The sequence below is a fragment of the Gopherus flavomarginatus genome, chromosome 5 (genome assembly GCF_025201925.1).
Source record: "Gopherus flavomarginatus isolate rGopFla2 chromosome 5, rGopFla2.mat.asm, whole genome shotgun sequence".
NCBI classification, from domain to species: Eukaryota; Metazoa; Chordata; order Testudines; family Testudinidae; genus Gopherus; species Gopherus flavomarginatus.
The window spans coordinates 72,003,291-72,016,511 of record NC_066621.1 but is presented as its reverse complement, the minus strand read 5'-3'; the positions used below and the strand labels follow the sequence as shown (position 1 = coordinate 72,016,511).

The following is a 13,221-nucleotide window of genomic DNA, read 5'->3' as shown; positions in this document are numbered from 1 at the left end:
CTGCATTGTACATTACGCACACTGTATTTTACAACAGTCTTCCACTGTAGTCTAATTCAGTAAAATAGGAATATAACAGTGAATAGGGCAAATGCCCACGCTCAAAGTAAATGTGAGGTATCAGTATCTTCTATGAAAGCTACTGCTTTTGTCACTAAACTAACAGTATACTCTTCTTAAGAATTCCTTTGCTATTGTGAATTATGAAGGCAGAAGCCAGGAAGCGAGTTCTTTCAAGAAAGTGGACTTCAGAAGATAGTTTTGTATTGAAGGGGAAAAGAGTGTATTTAATCCAAGCAACACTTCCACAGTCTAACCTGGGTGAACAATGAGTCACTAGGACACTAACAGGCCAAACACAGTGTCCTCCAGGGAAAATAAAAGTTGTATTTTTATTGCAACAGGATCATTTCTAAATTCCCTCATCTACTCAGTAGTGTTCTGAGGTCACTTCTAGTTTTGGAATCAGTTCATATACATAAGTTTAGTTAGCTGTAAATAATCAAAAGCAGTTTCACATTTGGGAAAAGGATTACAGACATTCCTTGATACAAAAGAGCAGTAAAAGTGCTTCTAGCACTTGGCAAATATTATTGTACTATATATAGTTAAGCCACCCAGGTAGTACAGAAGCTTTTAGGAAATAAACTATCCAAGAGATGACCTAATAGGTCTTTTCCTTTTTCCATTTTTTAATATTTCCAGAAGTACAACACTACCCCCTGGTGGTGCAAAAAAGAACAAAATAGCCAACAATGTTTAGTTAATAGTATTAACTTCCAGCACGTTATGTTATAATTATGTACTCTCACGAAATCCATAATTGGCGAATCAATGAAAAGAGAACGGGCATAAGACCACAAAATATTTACCTCAGTAAAAGCATGTAAAGTGATTATAATTCAAAGCGACTTTTTTTTTTACAGCACATTTCACAAATTTCAATTTGCAGAAGCCAAGCTTTTCCAAAGGCACTAAATTCACAGGTAATTAACCAATAATTAGTACAGAAGTGATGGACAGCAGCACAAGTATCTAGAGAAGATAACTTTTTTTACAGAGGCAGACAAAGTTCAACAAAACTTTAAATGCTAAAACAAAAAGGAAAACCCCCCACACACTAAAAGTTACCCAAGCTGTGCATGTTAGTTTCAAGAGCAGAAATATAATACATTCACTTTATCACCATTAAATACTAAGTTAATTCCCAAACAACTGTGCATCTCCCACTTTCCACCCCACCCAAAAGTTGAAGCATGAGACGTTTTAAAAAATGGCAAGTTTTGGCCACCTTTGTTATGCATTCTGAGATTTTTGCTTGAAAAATATTTTTAGCATACACCTCTATCCTCTGTCGTACTGCAATGGCAAAGTACTGTTGAATCTTCATATGCAAACAGCAAAAGCCACACAATGTATAAGTGCCACTCAGCTGCAGAAGCTGGCAAGTTATTGGCAGTATTTGATCCTCTTCTTTTCAAATGCCACACTTCTTTATCCAACCTGCCACTAGAAAAATAAAACAAAGTTGTGTGTATGCAGTAAACTCCGTGATTCATTACGGTCCATGTACTTAATTCAAATCCACCATATGTTTTTATGTGCAACAAGAGGATGCACAACTTCCTAGATACTATCCTTGTCCCAAAAAATTTCCCTCTCCCTTATCTTTTTAATAAGTTGCTGCTTTCCTTTTAGATGGTAAATTAGCATACATAGTGTAGATAAACAGATGTACACCAAAAATACATCACTTCCCCCTTGCCTGTTTGTTATTAATTGGCTAATTCCTTATAAGCATGGAGGAAAAAAATATGGTTTCTCAAGGAGGTTGCCATTTTACAAGTATGGTCAGTAAGGGTGTTCCATGTGCAGGGAGCAACCTGGAATTTAGGTGTGAATATGATTGTGGGAGAAGTTGGTAAGTGGGAAGTCAAAATTAGCATTAATGGTGGAGCAGAGAGGATGGGAGCAATGTAGTAAGACAGGAGTGGACAAATGGGGAAGGACAGAGCTGTGAAAAGCCTTCAAGGTTAGGAAAAGTAACGTGCATTTATGGTAGGAAAAGGGAGACCTAGTGGAAGAATTCAAAGAGGGGGTGGGTGATACAGTAAGACAACACGAAGGAAGATGAATGATCTTAAAAGCTGCATTTTGAATAGATTAGAGGGAAGGATCAAATGGGTATTGGAGAAATCATAAGTGGAGGCAGCTGCAATAGTCAGTGTGGGATAAAGAGTTTGAACAAGATTTTGCTGTGGGAATAAAAAGGAAAGCTTGCATATCTAAAAACAAACATTTTTAGAAAGGATTTAACAAAGCAAATCTTGAAACTTACTCTAAGTCCGCCGCCGCTGCCTCCTCCAGAGCTTGAAGAAGCAATTTGTTTCTCCATTTCCTCCTGTTTCTTTTTCTTGTGCTCCACAGAATATGGGTTCTTAACACCCCGAGAGGTGGCCTTTAGGGAAATAAGATTGGGTAAAATACTGCAGTTCAGTTTCTTTCCAAAGAAATAAAATCTTGGCAACTATATTTTGTGAGTTTCTATTTGGAAGCAATATTGAAACACTAATTAATACTAATATGTAACACAGCATCATAATTTTTTAAGGTGCTTTTTCACATTGCACAGTATTTGTCAGTGATGGCAATGAGGTATTCTCTTATTTCATTTTATTTGTATATCCAGCTGGGCATAATTTAATGAGTAAATGCATGTGGTTTGTATTCAAATTGTAAAATTAAATGTTTCCCCATCCCCTTCAAGAACTCCCAGGCACTCTGATCCTGCACTTTCTCAGTTGGTGTGAGCTTCATATTCTTACCCTCACCAGTTAAAATTTAACTTAAAAAGGATGGTTTAGGCAGTCTGCTGCATCCAAGAACCCAAACTGTTAGTTTATTATGGGATCACTGCCCCACCTTCTCTTACCACATGGATTCCTGCAAGTACAGGGCATCTTATAGCTAACAGAGAGATGTTAGCCAAGAGGTCTCATTATAATTTACAATAAGTGCATGAGGGGAGATAACAGATTTAGTTTCCACATCTACAGTACTTATGTGAACCCTACCACAGAAGTCAATGAGAATTTTACATGCAGCAGAACTGCATAGCCAAGTGGTTAGGGGACCAGTTTAGGATGTGTAAATCCAAAGTTCAGTTCCTCTACCACAAATATTCTCTGTGATCCTGGGCAAATCACTATTTGTGCCTCCAATTGTCCATCTGTAAAATAAGGTTAATAGTACTTCCCCTACCTCATAGGGGTGTTGAGGATATATACACTACAAGATGGAGGCACTGAGATACTATGGTGATGGGGCCATATAAGTACCTAAATTAGAGCGATATAACGTTCTAAAACATGAATACCAAGGCAGCACACAATAACTTTTTTCCTCTTACTTATTTTGAAATCTGAACTTTACAGAATTTTTCATGCACTTCCAGCTCTTAATTTAGAGCTATAACACTACATGAGAGCAACAGAAAAAATAAGGTTAAATCTATGCTGAGAGGAAAGAAGAACAGACTGCTAGCACAAATCCAAGGTGATTGATATCGGTCAAAGCAGAATTGTGACAAAGCAAGACTGTAGACAGAGTAAGAATGTGAAGAGGTATTAAGCTGTCAATGCAATGTATAAAATATGAAGTAAAGATGAAGTAGTGATCTGAACAGTATATTAGATTAGCATATTGTTTGTACAGAAACAGAATGACACTAGCTCCAGCATGGTCTGAACAGAGGGCTGGAAACCTTAGTTCTAGACAGACAGACAGACACCTCATGTGTTAAGTTACATGTTTGCAGAATATGAGCTTTAGTTTGTGTCTGTTTCCACCATCTACTACATCTCTTCCTATATGGTATTTATCTACCTACCACTCAGGGTTGTTGCAAGGATATATATTTAGAAAGTACTTTTGAGATTCAAAGCACTGTAGCTGTACTAAATCTTTTTTAACTAAAATGTAGTCCAAAGCAAAAAAAGGGTTTTAATAAAAGAGCCTTTAAATATCACTTAAATGCTGCTATAATAATTTAGAAAGTGCTTTTATTGATTCAAATATGAATCGTCTTTTAAACAGGAGCAAACAGAATAAGCCCATATTAGCAAAAGGCCAACAAACTATACAGAGAACAACCACAAACAATGTTCATACAATACACACATTCATTATCTTCAGATTTCAGTTGCATATTTGAAATTCATCAAGATACTTTAGAGAATTTGGATTATGCAGTGTTTAAAAAAAAGTCCTGGTAAGGTCCAAATAAGGCTACAGTTCTATTGCTTTAGGCTTCTGTATGTGTTTCCACCCTCCTATTATTACTTCTGCCCTAAGGCAAATACTACCTCCACTTCCCTAAGTTTAAGACCTCCCGGCTTCAACACTCAAGTCCCCAACTTTTCAGGCCCAGAGTTTGTCAATGCTACTGCTTAATTGACTGCGATGAGGAAAGAGACCTATATTTTCCCCATGTTAATGAAGCGAACAGCCAACAAATTCAGCTATGTGGGGATTTTAAAAGTAGTAAGTCTCAAAATAACACTTGCAAATGCCACCAAAACAATTGCAATTTTTGAAAAATGCAACTGAAATCTCTTTGGTGTTTGTGGTCAAAGTAAAACAAAAATATCACTGACAAAAATCAATTCCTCCTTTTGGTTTATAAGAACTTTCCAGCTTTGCATTCATATTTTATAATGGCAGGGATTTTCAACAGCGCTAATAGCTGTTTTTGAATTTCAATGGGAGTCAGATACCTAACTATCTTCAGCTTCTTTCAAAATCCCCGCCAATTTTCCAAGATATCATTGTATAAATACCCATCAAATACATTATCCCCAACAAATCAGTAACATGACAGCCAAGTGCAATGATAAATTCCACTTGCTTATAATCCACGTATGCTGTTCAGTTGCATTTGGCAAAGAAACTTCGTATTTCCCATATTAAAACCAGTGGTTACATAACAAGTTTCTGAATAAATGTAATGTTACCTCCATTTGCCTCTTTTCTGCAGCTTCTGCAAGTTGTCTTCTCTTAATTTCCTACAGACAATTTGGAAAAAAAAGGAGTTATATTCCACTGTAGTAAAGAAAGCAGAATAAATTGTTTAACAATGAAAATATAGTAGTTTTAAAAAAGATTCAATGATATAATGCATAGACTACTCCATATCCATTCCTTGTCATTCATATGAACAATGGAAGTTATTTAATCAAATTTTGAACTTAAGTCAAACGGCAGCTGCTTCTTCTCTCCGTTATAAGTATTAAAGTAACTACATAAGGACAGTATGCTTTTGGTTACTAAGATGGTAGAGTATTGTTGCTGCTATGATGTATTCCAGTCTTTGAGTAACAGTAGTTAGTGTTATGCAGATATAGCCATCAGAAGGTCACATTTCAGATTACTTGAATCTTTACCACCCCCCCCCAATCCTTTTTAGGATGAAACATGCAATAAGACGGTAGAGAAATGGACAGATAATCCATACATTGTCCTTGTCCTTTGAGGAGAAGAAAAATACAATCTTGGTATGATTGCTGTTTTCCTAAGGTCCTCATGAAAATAACCTCATGAGACATGTGCCTCATCACAAGCATAAATATTTAAAAAAGAAACATCATGCAGCGCACAGTCAACTTGTGGAACTCCTTACCTGAGGAGGTTGTGAAGGCTAGGACTATTAACAGTGTTTAAAAGAGAACTGGATAAATTCATGGTGGTTAAGTCCATAAATGGCTATTAGCCAGGATGGGTAAGGAATGGTGTCCCTAGCCTCTGTTTGAGAGAGGATGAAGATAGATGGCAGGAAAGAGATCACCTTGATCATTGCCTGTTAGGTTCACTCCCTATTGGCCACTGTTGGTAGACAGATACTGGGCTAGATGGACCTTTTGGTCTGACGTTCTCATGTTCTCATGGAACCGCTGATAGTGATGTTTACAAAACAACTGTAACTAGAAATAGCAATCACTATAAATGGATTTTCACTGAATGTAAGTTCACTAAAACCAGGCTCCACTGTTTTCCAGAGTTAGAAAAGCAGATTTATTTCCTTACCAGTTAAATCCCAACCAGGATCTTGATCCAACAATCAGGTCAGCTAGCATAGGCCCCTAAACCATGAAGAATCTCACCGATTCTGAAGTCAGTGGGCTTCCACAAGGACTCAGGAAACTATGCTAAGACGACTTGTACCCATGTCAGTAATAAATGGTAGCGATGGCATATCTGAAATGAATTCGCCATCTTAGTAAAGTTTCTAGTAGCAGGGTATGTATAACAAACAGGAGTGTAACAGAGAGACCAAGTACTAAATGGATATAGAGACAGAATTACCCTCTCCCTCTTAAGAGATGGTCCCGCCAGATCTTTCTTTGTGTTCCTGTAGATACTTCAAGTGCAGGACTGAGACTGTGACTGAGAGTGACAAACTCCAAATTGTGTTTAATTTTAGATCATGGTAGAGGTTCCGGGTTTAAGGGGAGTATGGATCAGCATTCATGTGAGTCTCCCAGTCAGTACACAGCCTAGGGAAGCTAATGATCCAACAACCAGCGGACCAAATTCGGTGATGAATCCTGGTCATGTGCCTCCTGAGACATGTACACATGCTAAGAAGGGGTGCCACCCTATGGTTTTTGTTTTCTGGTTACACACTGTGTGGTAAGGTACTGACCAGCTGGTAGAAGGACAGCTGCCAGCTTTACTGAGAAGCACCTAGACTTTTGGACAGTATAAAATAACATAATTTTTCAATGTTTTAAAACATTATAAAGAGATACTCAATTTGACAGACTAATTTTTAAAATGCATGTTTGGATTTTGTTTTTTAGCTCTTAAGAGTTTTCTGTTTATATCTCCCTACCCCCCACCCGCTGCCAATCAAGGAAGAAACTGACTAACAAACATTCAGATGATACTATCCATATGTGCAAATACTTGCAAGATCCAGTCTATACAGGGGGAAGAGTGAAACTGATATATCAAATGCCAAAAGCAGACAAGATGGAATGGGAGAAAAATATCTGTTTGCCCATCAACTTTTCAGTTACAAGTAAGACCTAAATTATTAAGTAAAAGCATTTTTGGGAGAAAATTTTCAAGTTGGTGTCCCTTTAAAGCAAAACGTTCTTAACAAAACAAACATAGAGTACTATGGACCTGCTTCTGCAGATCCGTGCAAGATCAATGTGGTTGTTTTTTTTAATTAATGGGTATCCTTAACCCTTTAATTATACATCGAGGGCCTAATTCCCTCTGTCCCCAAAATAAATATTTAAAAACGCAGTTTTTTAACGGGATCTCTTACTGCGTGTACGTCATTGGCAATGTTATAGGTGCACCTTCGGGAGGCAGCAATCCTCACAGCTCACTGCCCCCCAGGTGGGCTGACCGATCACTGAACATTGCTGCTGCCCTTGTCCTGCCTAAGGACTGAACATCTAATACCCGCCTCTGCTCTGCTGCATTATTTTATCCTGCAATGATGGGGAAACCACACCATGGAAAGTCTCCTCTCTGTGGGGTAAAATAGAAAGAACCAACCAAACCGCTAGCCCAGAAAACACCGGAGGAGAAGGAGGAGCAGCTGAAAGGAGGCTGCACCTGCTGGGGGCCTGCTCCGGGGCGGCGGGGAAGGGGGCCCTGCCCAGTTTGCGTGTGGAGGAGCCGAGGAGCGCCGTGCCCGCGGCCCAGCTAGGGCGTGTCGGGGGAGAGGAGCTGGGCTCCCGCGTGGCGGAGCGGGGGTGCCGTGCGCGCCGCACTCACCGGGTCGGGCGTCTCCACCACGTCCTCGGCGGCTCCCCCCAAGCAGGGCAGGCAAAGCCCCATGCCGGGGCCCGCTCCGCGCCGCCGGGCTGCCTAGCGCTCGCTCGCTTGCTCGCTCTCCCGCCTCAGGCAGCCAGAGCTCCGGGGACGCGCCGCGGCGGTCCCGCCCGGCACCCTCAGAGCGCGGAGCCCGGCAGGACCCGCCCAGCTCTAGGATCGGGGCACACGGCGCCACCTGCAGCTCCGGAGCTGCCGCTGCTGCCGCCGCGAGACAAAGGCCGCGGGGAGGCTGGCTGCAGGCGGGAGCCAGGGTTCCAGCGGTGTCCTGTTCGCGGAGGTCTCGGCTACCCCGGGGTGTAGTGTAGTAAACTGCTCCGCGTAGGACGGTGCTGCTGGCAGCAGTTACTGATAGCTTAGAGTGTAAAACTGCTACATGCTGTAGCAAATGCCTACAGGCAGCAGTTTCTTGCACTATAATGTAAATTACTATGCAGTTATTGATACGTATGGATTGTAAGAAACAGCTTTTGGGGGAAAAAACCCCTGCTGCTTGATTTTTACATACTTGAAAACTGTTATGTTTCAGTCTTCCCTCATGTGTCATGTTTTCTAGACCTTTAATTTTTTTTTCTCTTCTCTGGACTTGTTCTCACCTTTCCTGAACTGTAGTGCCTGGAGTGGCACACAATACTCCAGCTGAGGCCTAAGCAGCACAGAGTAGAGTGGACATCCCATAGTTGTGATCTGTTTTTTTGCAGCAGCATTACACTGTTCACTCATATTCAGCTTGTGGTCCCCTGTGACCCCCAGATCCCTTTCCGCAGTACTCCTTCCCAGGAAGTCATTTCCCATTTTGTATGCTTGCAACTGATTTGTTTTTTCCTAAATGGAGTACTTTTGCATTTCTCCTTTTTGAATTTTATCCTGTTTACATCAGAATATTTATTTCTCTGCTGTGTCTACATCATTTTGAATTTTCATCCTATCCTCTCAAGCACTTGCAAGCCCAGCTTGTTATCATTCACAGACTTTATAAGTATACTCTCTATGCCTTTATCTCAATCGATTAAGATTTTGAATCAAAACATATCCAGAACTGATCCCTGCAGAACCCCACTTGTTATACTCTTTCAGCCTGTGAATCACTGATAATTACTGTTGGAACTGTTTTCCAACTAGTTTTGCACCCATCTTATTTTAGCTTCATCTACGTTGCGTTTCCATAGTTTATTTATGAGAAGGTCATGGGAGACGGTATCAAAAGCGTTACTAAAAGCAAGATAGACCACTTCCACCACTTCCCCGCATCCACAAGGCTTGTTACCCTATTTAAAGAAAGCTATCGGGTTGGTTTTACATGTCAGACTGCTTGAATTAGCTACATCAGATAGCCTTTTCTTTAGCAAAGTAAGAACTGTCACTGCTGCAGGCAGCACAGTCCTACAGATAGCAGCATTTCTCTCTCTCTCTCTCTCACACACACATGCGCACACACACCCACCCACCCCCCGTCAGGACGTGCTACCTGTAACACTGCTATATATGTGATGAAGCTAATTCCTACAGGTAGCAGTTTCTCACACCAGATCTATGTGAGATTACCTGTAGCAATTTGCAACCTGTAGCAGAGAGTGTGAATTCTTACCATTAGCAGTTCCTGACAGCTGTGAACAATCAGGTAAACAGTGTCTCACAGCCAGCTAGCAGCTTTCTCTTACAAACCACAATACATAGTTTGAAAACACATGGCCTAGCACAATAAGCAAACCTACTGTGCTATTTTCCTTAGAAGCAAAATAAACTAGTGCTGAATACTGCAGCTGACAATGCAATGTAAACAAGTATCTCACAGATCTTTCTTGTTAGAGAAGCTTTCTGCTAAACCCTGCATATGCCCAGCCCAATCACACTTCCTACTTTCATCTGGCTTTTCTCACTCAGTACAAAACAAAATGCACACAAGATGACATTTGGAAAGATAAGCGTTTCAGTTGATGAACCTGCCAGATAATAGCTGCTGCCGGAAATATAGTGGGGGAATATACCAGAGAGATTACACCGATCAGGCCTTTTGAGAATTTACCAGGGAAATCCAGAAATTTTATAATTCGGGATTCTGAAGAAAAATACAGGGAAATGAGAGCCAGGATTTCCACTGACTTGCTGTGTAACCTTTGGCAAGTTACATCACCTTGTGTGCCTCCAGTTTGTCCTCTCAACTTTCCCTTGCCCTGTTAGCTCAAGAGTAAATAGGCCAGCTACAATTCTGATTTCAGCAGCAGATCTTTTCACCCTTCTGGATCTATCACCTGGTGTTAGACAGAAGTTGGTGTGCTTCCCACCTCTCATGTATGATGTAGTATACAAAAGAGAAATTATTTTTGCAAACATTCCATTCCTACATGGAAACTATTGACATGCTTGATAAATAGAAGTATCAACAAATTCTTTAAAAACAACTGTATTGTAAGCAACACCTTTGAGAAACCATTGTTTTCTTCATCCTCTATAACCATGTCATCAAAATCACCTGGATGACTGCTTGAAACTCCTGACACTACACACACCTCCTTTTCCATGTGTGTGACCTCCACTTGGCTGTTGTGAGGCTTGTGAGATACATTGCCTCCCATTTCTATGTCTGAGGTTTCCATGTTTCTCTGTGATATGTTTTCCTCACTTAATTTTGGAGGCTCTTTAAATACTTTTAGTTGGGAGATACTGTACAAGGTTGCTAAACCTTTCCCTAACTTGTTTTCTAATGTAACTCTTTTGCCTTCTACAGTAGCAATTTTGTATGGTCTCACCTAGGTAGGTTGTAGCTGCCCTCCCTTTCTTGTTTTCCTTCTTGCATTCAGTAACATTAGTGTCACAAACCTTGAATGTTTACGAGTCTTAGTTTTGGCATACTGTATTATTTGCTTTTCTTGTGCTTTTGAAATATTACTAATAGCCAGTTTAGTTTCAGCATCACATCCAGCTTCAATTTTCATGATGTACTCTTTGTAGTATTCTTCATCGAGTTCCTCGAAACCTGTTGGCTTTGGAAACAAATGGAGAAGGAATTGTTTCTAAAATGAACAATCTCACAATAACATATGCTCCTGAAAGCTGAAGGACTTACTGCGTAGTTGTCTGAGACTTGGTCTGGGAATCTTGCGTCAAAGCCATACAGTAGTTGATAGGGTGACAATTTAGTTGTCATGTTTGATTTTGTTCGCAAAAAAAATACATCACCAAGAAATTCATCCCAATTAGTCGCACTGTTAACCAACTTGCGCAATGCTCTCTAAAAACGGTGATGGATTATTTGTGGGGGAGTGGAAACTACTGTTTTTACTGAGAGAAAGTGTATGCAATTGAAAAGGCGTAAAGAGGCCATCCTAGTGCAGTGGGATAATTCCTTTTTATTTGAAATAAAAGACAAGTTGAGTTTCAATGTACTAAACATTTGAAGCAATCTGTAGCTTCTGTCATAGTACATTCTCATTTCTATTAATACTGTATTTTTTCGTGCCCTAAAATTACCTTTTGATGGATTTGTTTCTGTTTTCAGCTAGTCCATTGGCTTGTGGATGGTATGGGCTGGTGAAGCATGTTGTATTCCCAATTTTTTGTCCATCTCTAGGTTAAGATGAAAGGAAAAAATTGCCATAAACTTTCCTTTAGACAGGTTTGGTGTGTAACCCTAACCCTTTCCCCTGATACCTTACAAGGCATGCTTTATATGCAAGATCACGATTATATGAAAATGAGGAATATGGGGTACACTCCCAAGGTATAGAATGTCACACATTCATTTTCTGATATAGCTGTAAAACTGTTAGATTTTCTAAATAAATCACTGTTTAAAAATGTATAGTGTGTACCTTCTAGAAATGAAGGTTATTCTCCAAAACTCAGAGTTAATATATGTATTAAGGCTATATAACAACCAACAATAATGTACTTTTATCTAGAAAACCATGATTAAATCGAGTCTTCCTGACTAGTGATTTAAATTTTAAATCAAATCCACCATGGTTTAGGGCCAGTGTCACAGCCTTATGTATATTTTATTACTCAAGAAATCTCAAGTCACACTTTCACTGTATGACAAAATGCTTAGTCGCCGTCTCAAAATACCCATTAGACAAACACTTGATACCAAACACATTTTTGGAGTAGAGAGAACCAAGCCCACGTTTCTATATTTTCAGCACTGTTTAAAAAATATTTTGCAAGTGGAATTTCATGGCTATTGCATGAAAAACCCTTAATGAAAGTCTGAACATTTAAAAAATCTTTTAGTCCCTTTCCACTACATAGTAGGCCATACAGTCTATTAATTAAAAAAAACATCGAATGCACACAACATTGAGAGTAGTGAAAAGCATTATAAATAGTACGTGAAATACATAATTCATTTGGAAAGCAAGCTCAAAGGCAGAAAATCTACTATTGTGCTTTATACAGATTTCCACTTCTATCACTGTTACACACACACACACACACACACACACACACACACACACACACACACACACACACACACACACGGAGCAAAGAGGTATCACCACAAAAATTACACTCAAAATTGTGGTACTCACATGTCACCTTATTGCTCTCTCATTTAATTTGAGACATATTTTCTTTAGCCTTTGTCTTCACTGTTAAAACTTAACTTGTCTTGTGGTGATTTCATTAGTTTTATTAGTGAGAAAAAGGCCTATGTCTGCATACTGTTGGACGCAAGATATACACACTTGGATTATTCTTCAGTGGTTCATAGAATATCAGGTCTGGAAGGGACCTCAGGAGATCATCTAGTCCAACCCCCTGCTCAGGGCAGGACGAATCCCCAGACAGATTTTTGGCCCAGATTCCTAAATGGCCCCCTCGAGGATTAAACTCTCAACGCTGGTGTAGTCTTATTGGAAACCCAGGGAGTGGGCGGGCACAAGCCCTAAAGGCCCCTCCCCCAGCCTAGCTGGAGGGACCACTGGACCCAGGGACCAAATGAACATGGAGGACAACAAATGAGAAAAAAAAGGGATTGAGGTGAAGGTCATAGGTTCAAAATGAGGGTACCGGATGGAGACACTGAGCAGAGAACCCTGGACAGCAACCCACTGCTCCTCAAAAGGTGTCAAGGGAACCAGCGGACACTGCCCAGTGGAACGATGCCAAGATTCGTGAAACTAGGGAGGAACGGCAATAGGCCCCACAGTCGCAGAGCACCCCCTCATCCAGCATCCTCCTACTGGTAGTATAGATGGAGAGCTGGGCCAGGGCCAGGAGGTGGTAGACCAGGAGATCTCGCAACTTTGTGGGGCCATGGATGGGGAGTGCAAAAAGGAACAAGTGCGAGGAAAAGTACAGCCAGAACATCACCAAGAGGTTCTGGAGGAGCTGGAATAGGGGCTGCAATCTGGTGCATTCAAGATAGGC

General features: G+C 40.3%; 1 protein-coding gene across 1 annotated transcript; it reads right to left on the bottom strand.

Annotated features, from left to right (window-relative positions):
- Positions 1-367: 367 nt before the first annotated feature.
- On the bottom strand, positions 368-7,975 carry SVIP (small VCP interacting protein). The gene is made up of 4 exons (XM_050955559.1): positions 7,792-7,975; positions 5,013-5,063; positions 2,339-2,458; positions 368-1,509 (listed from the first exon to the last, which is right to left on the bottom strand). The coding sequence occupies exons 1-4, from the start codon at positions 7,852-7,854 to the stop codon at positions 1,495-1,497; spliced, it is 249 nt and encodes an 82-aa protein (XP_050811516.1). The 5' UTR covers positions 7,855-7,975; the 3' UTR covers positions 368-1,494.
- Between the last annotated feature and the right edge of the window lie 5,246 nt (positions 7,976-13,221).

Coding starts and splice junctions, on each gene's coding strand:
- SVIP (XM_050955559.1), bottom strand. CDS start 7,854: ATGGGGCTTTGCCTGCCCTGCTTGGGGGGAGCCGCCGAGGACGTGGTG. Junction 5,064..7,791: donor TGGTGGAGACGCCCGACCCG/GTGAGTGCGGCG, acceptor AATTGTCTGTAG/GAAATTAAGAGAAGACAACT. Junction 2,459..5,012: donor CAGAAAAGAGGCAAATGGAG/GTAACATTACAT, acceptor ATTTCCCTAAAG/GCCACCTCTCGGGGTGTTAA.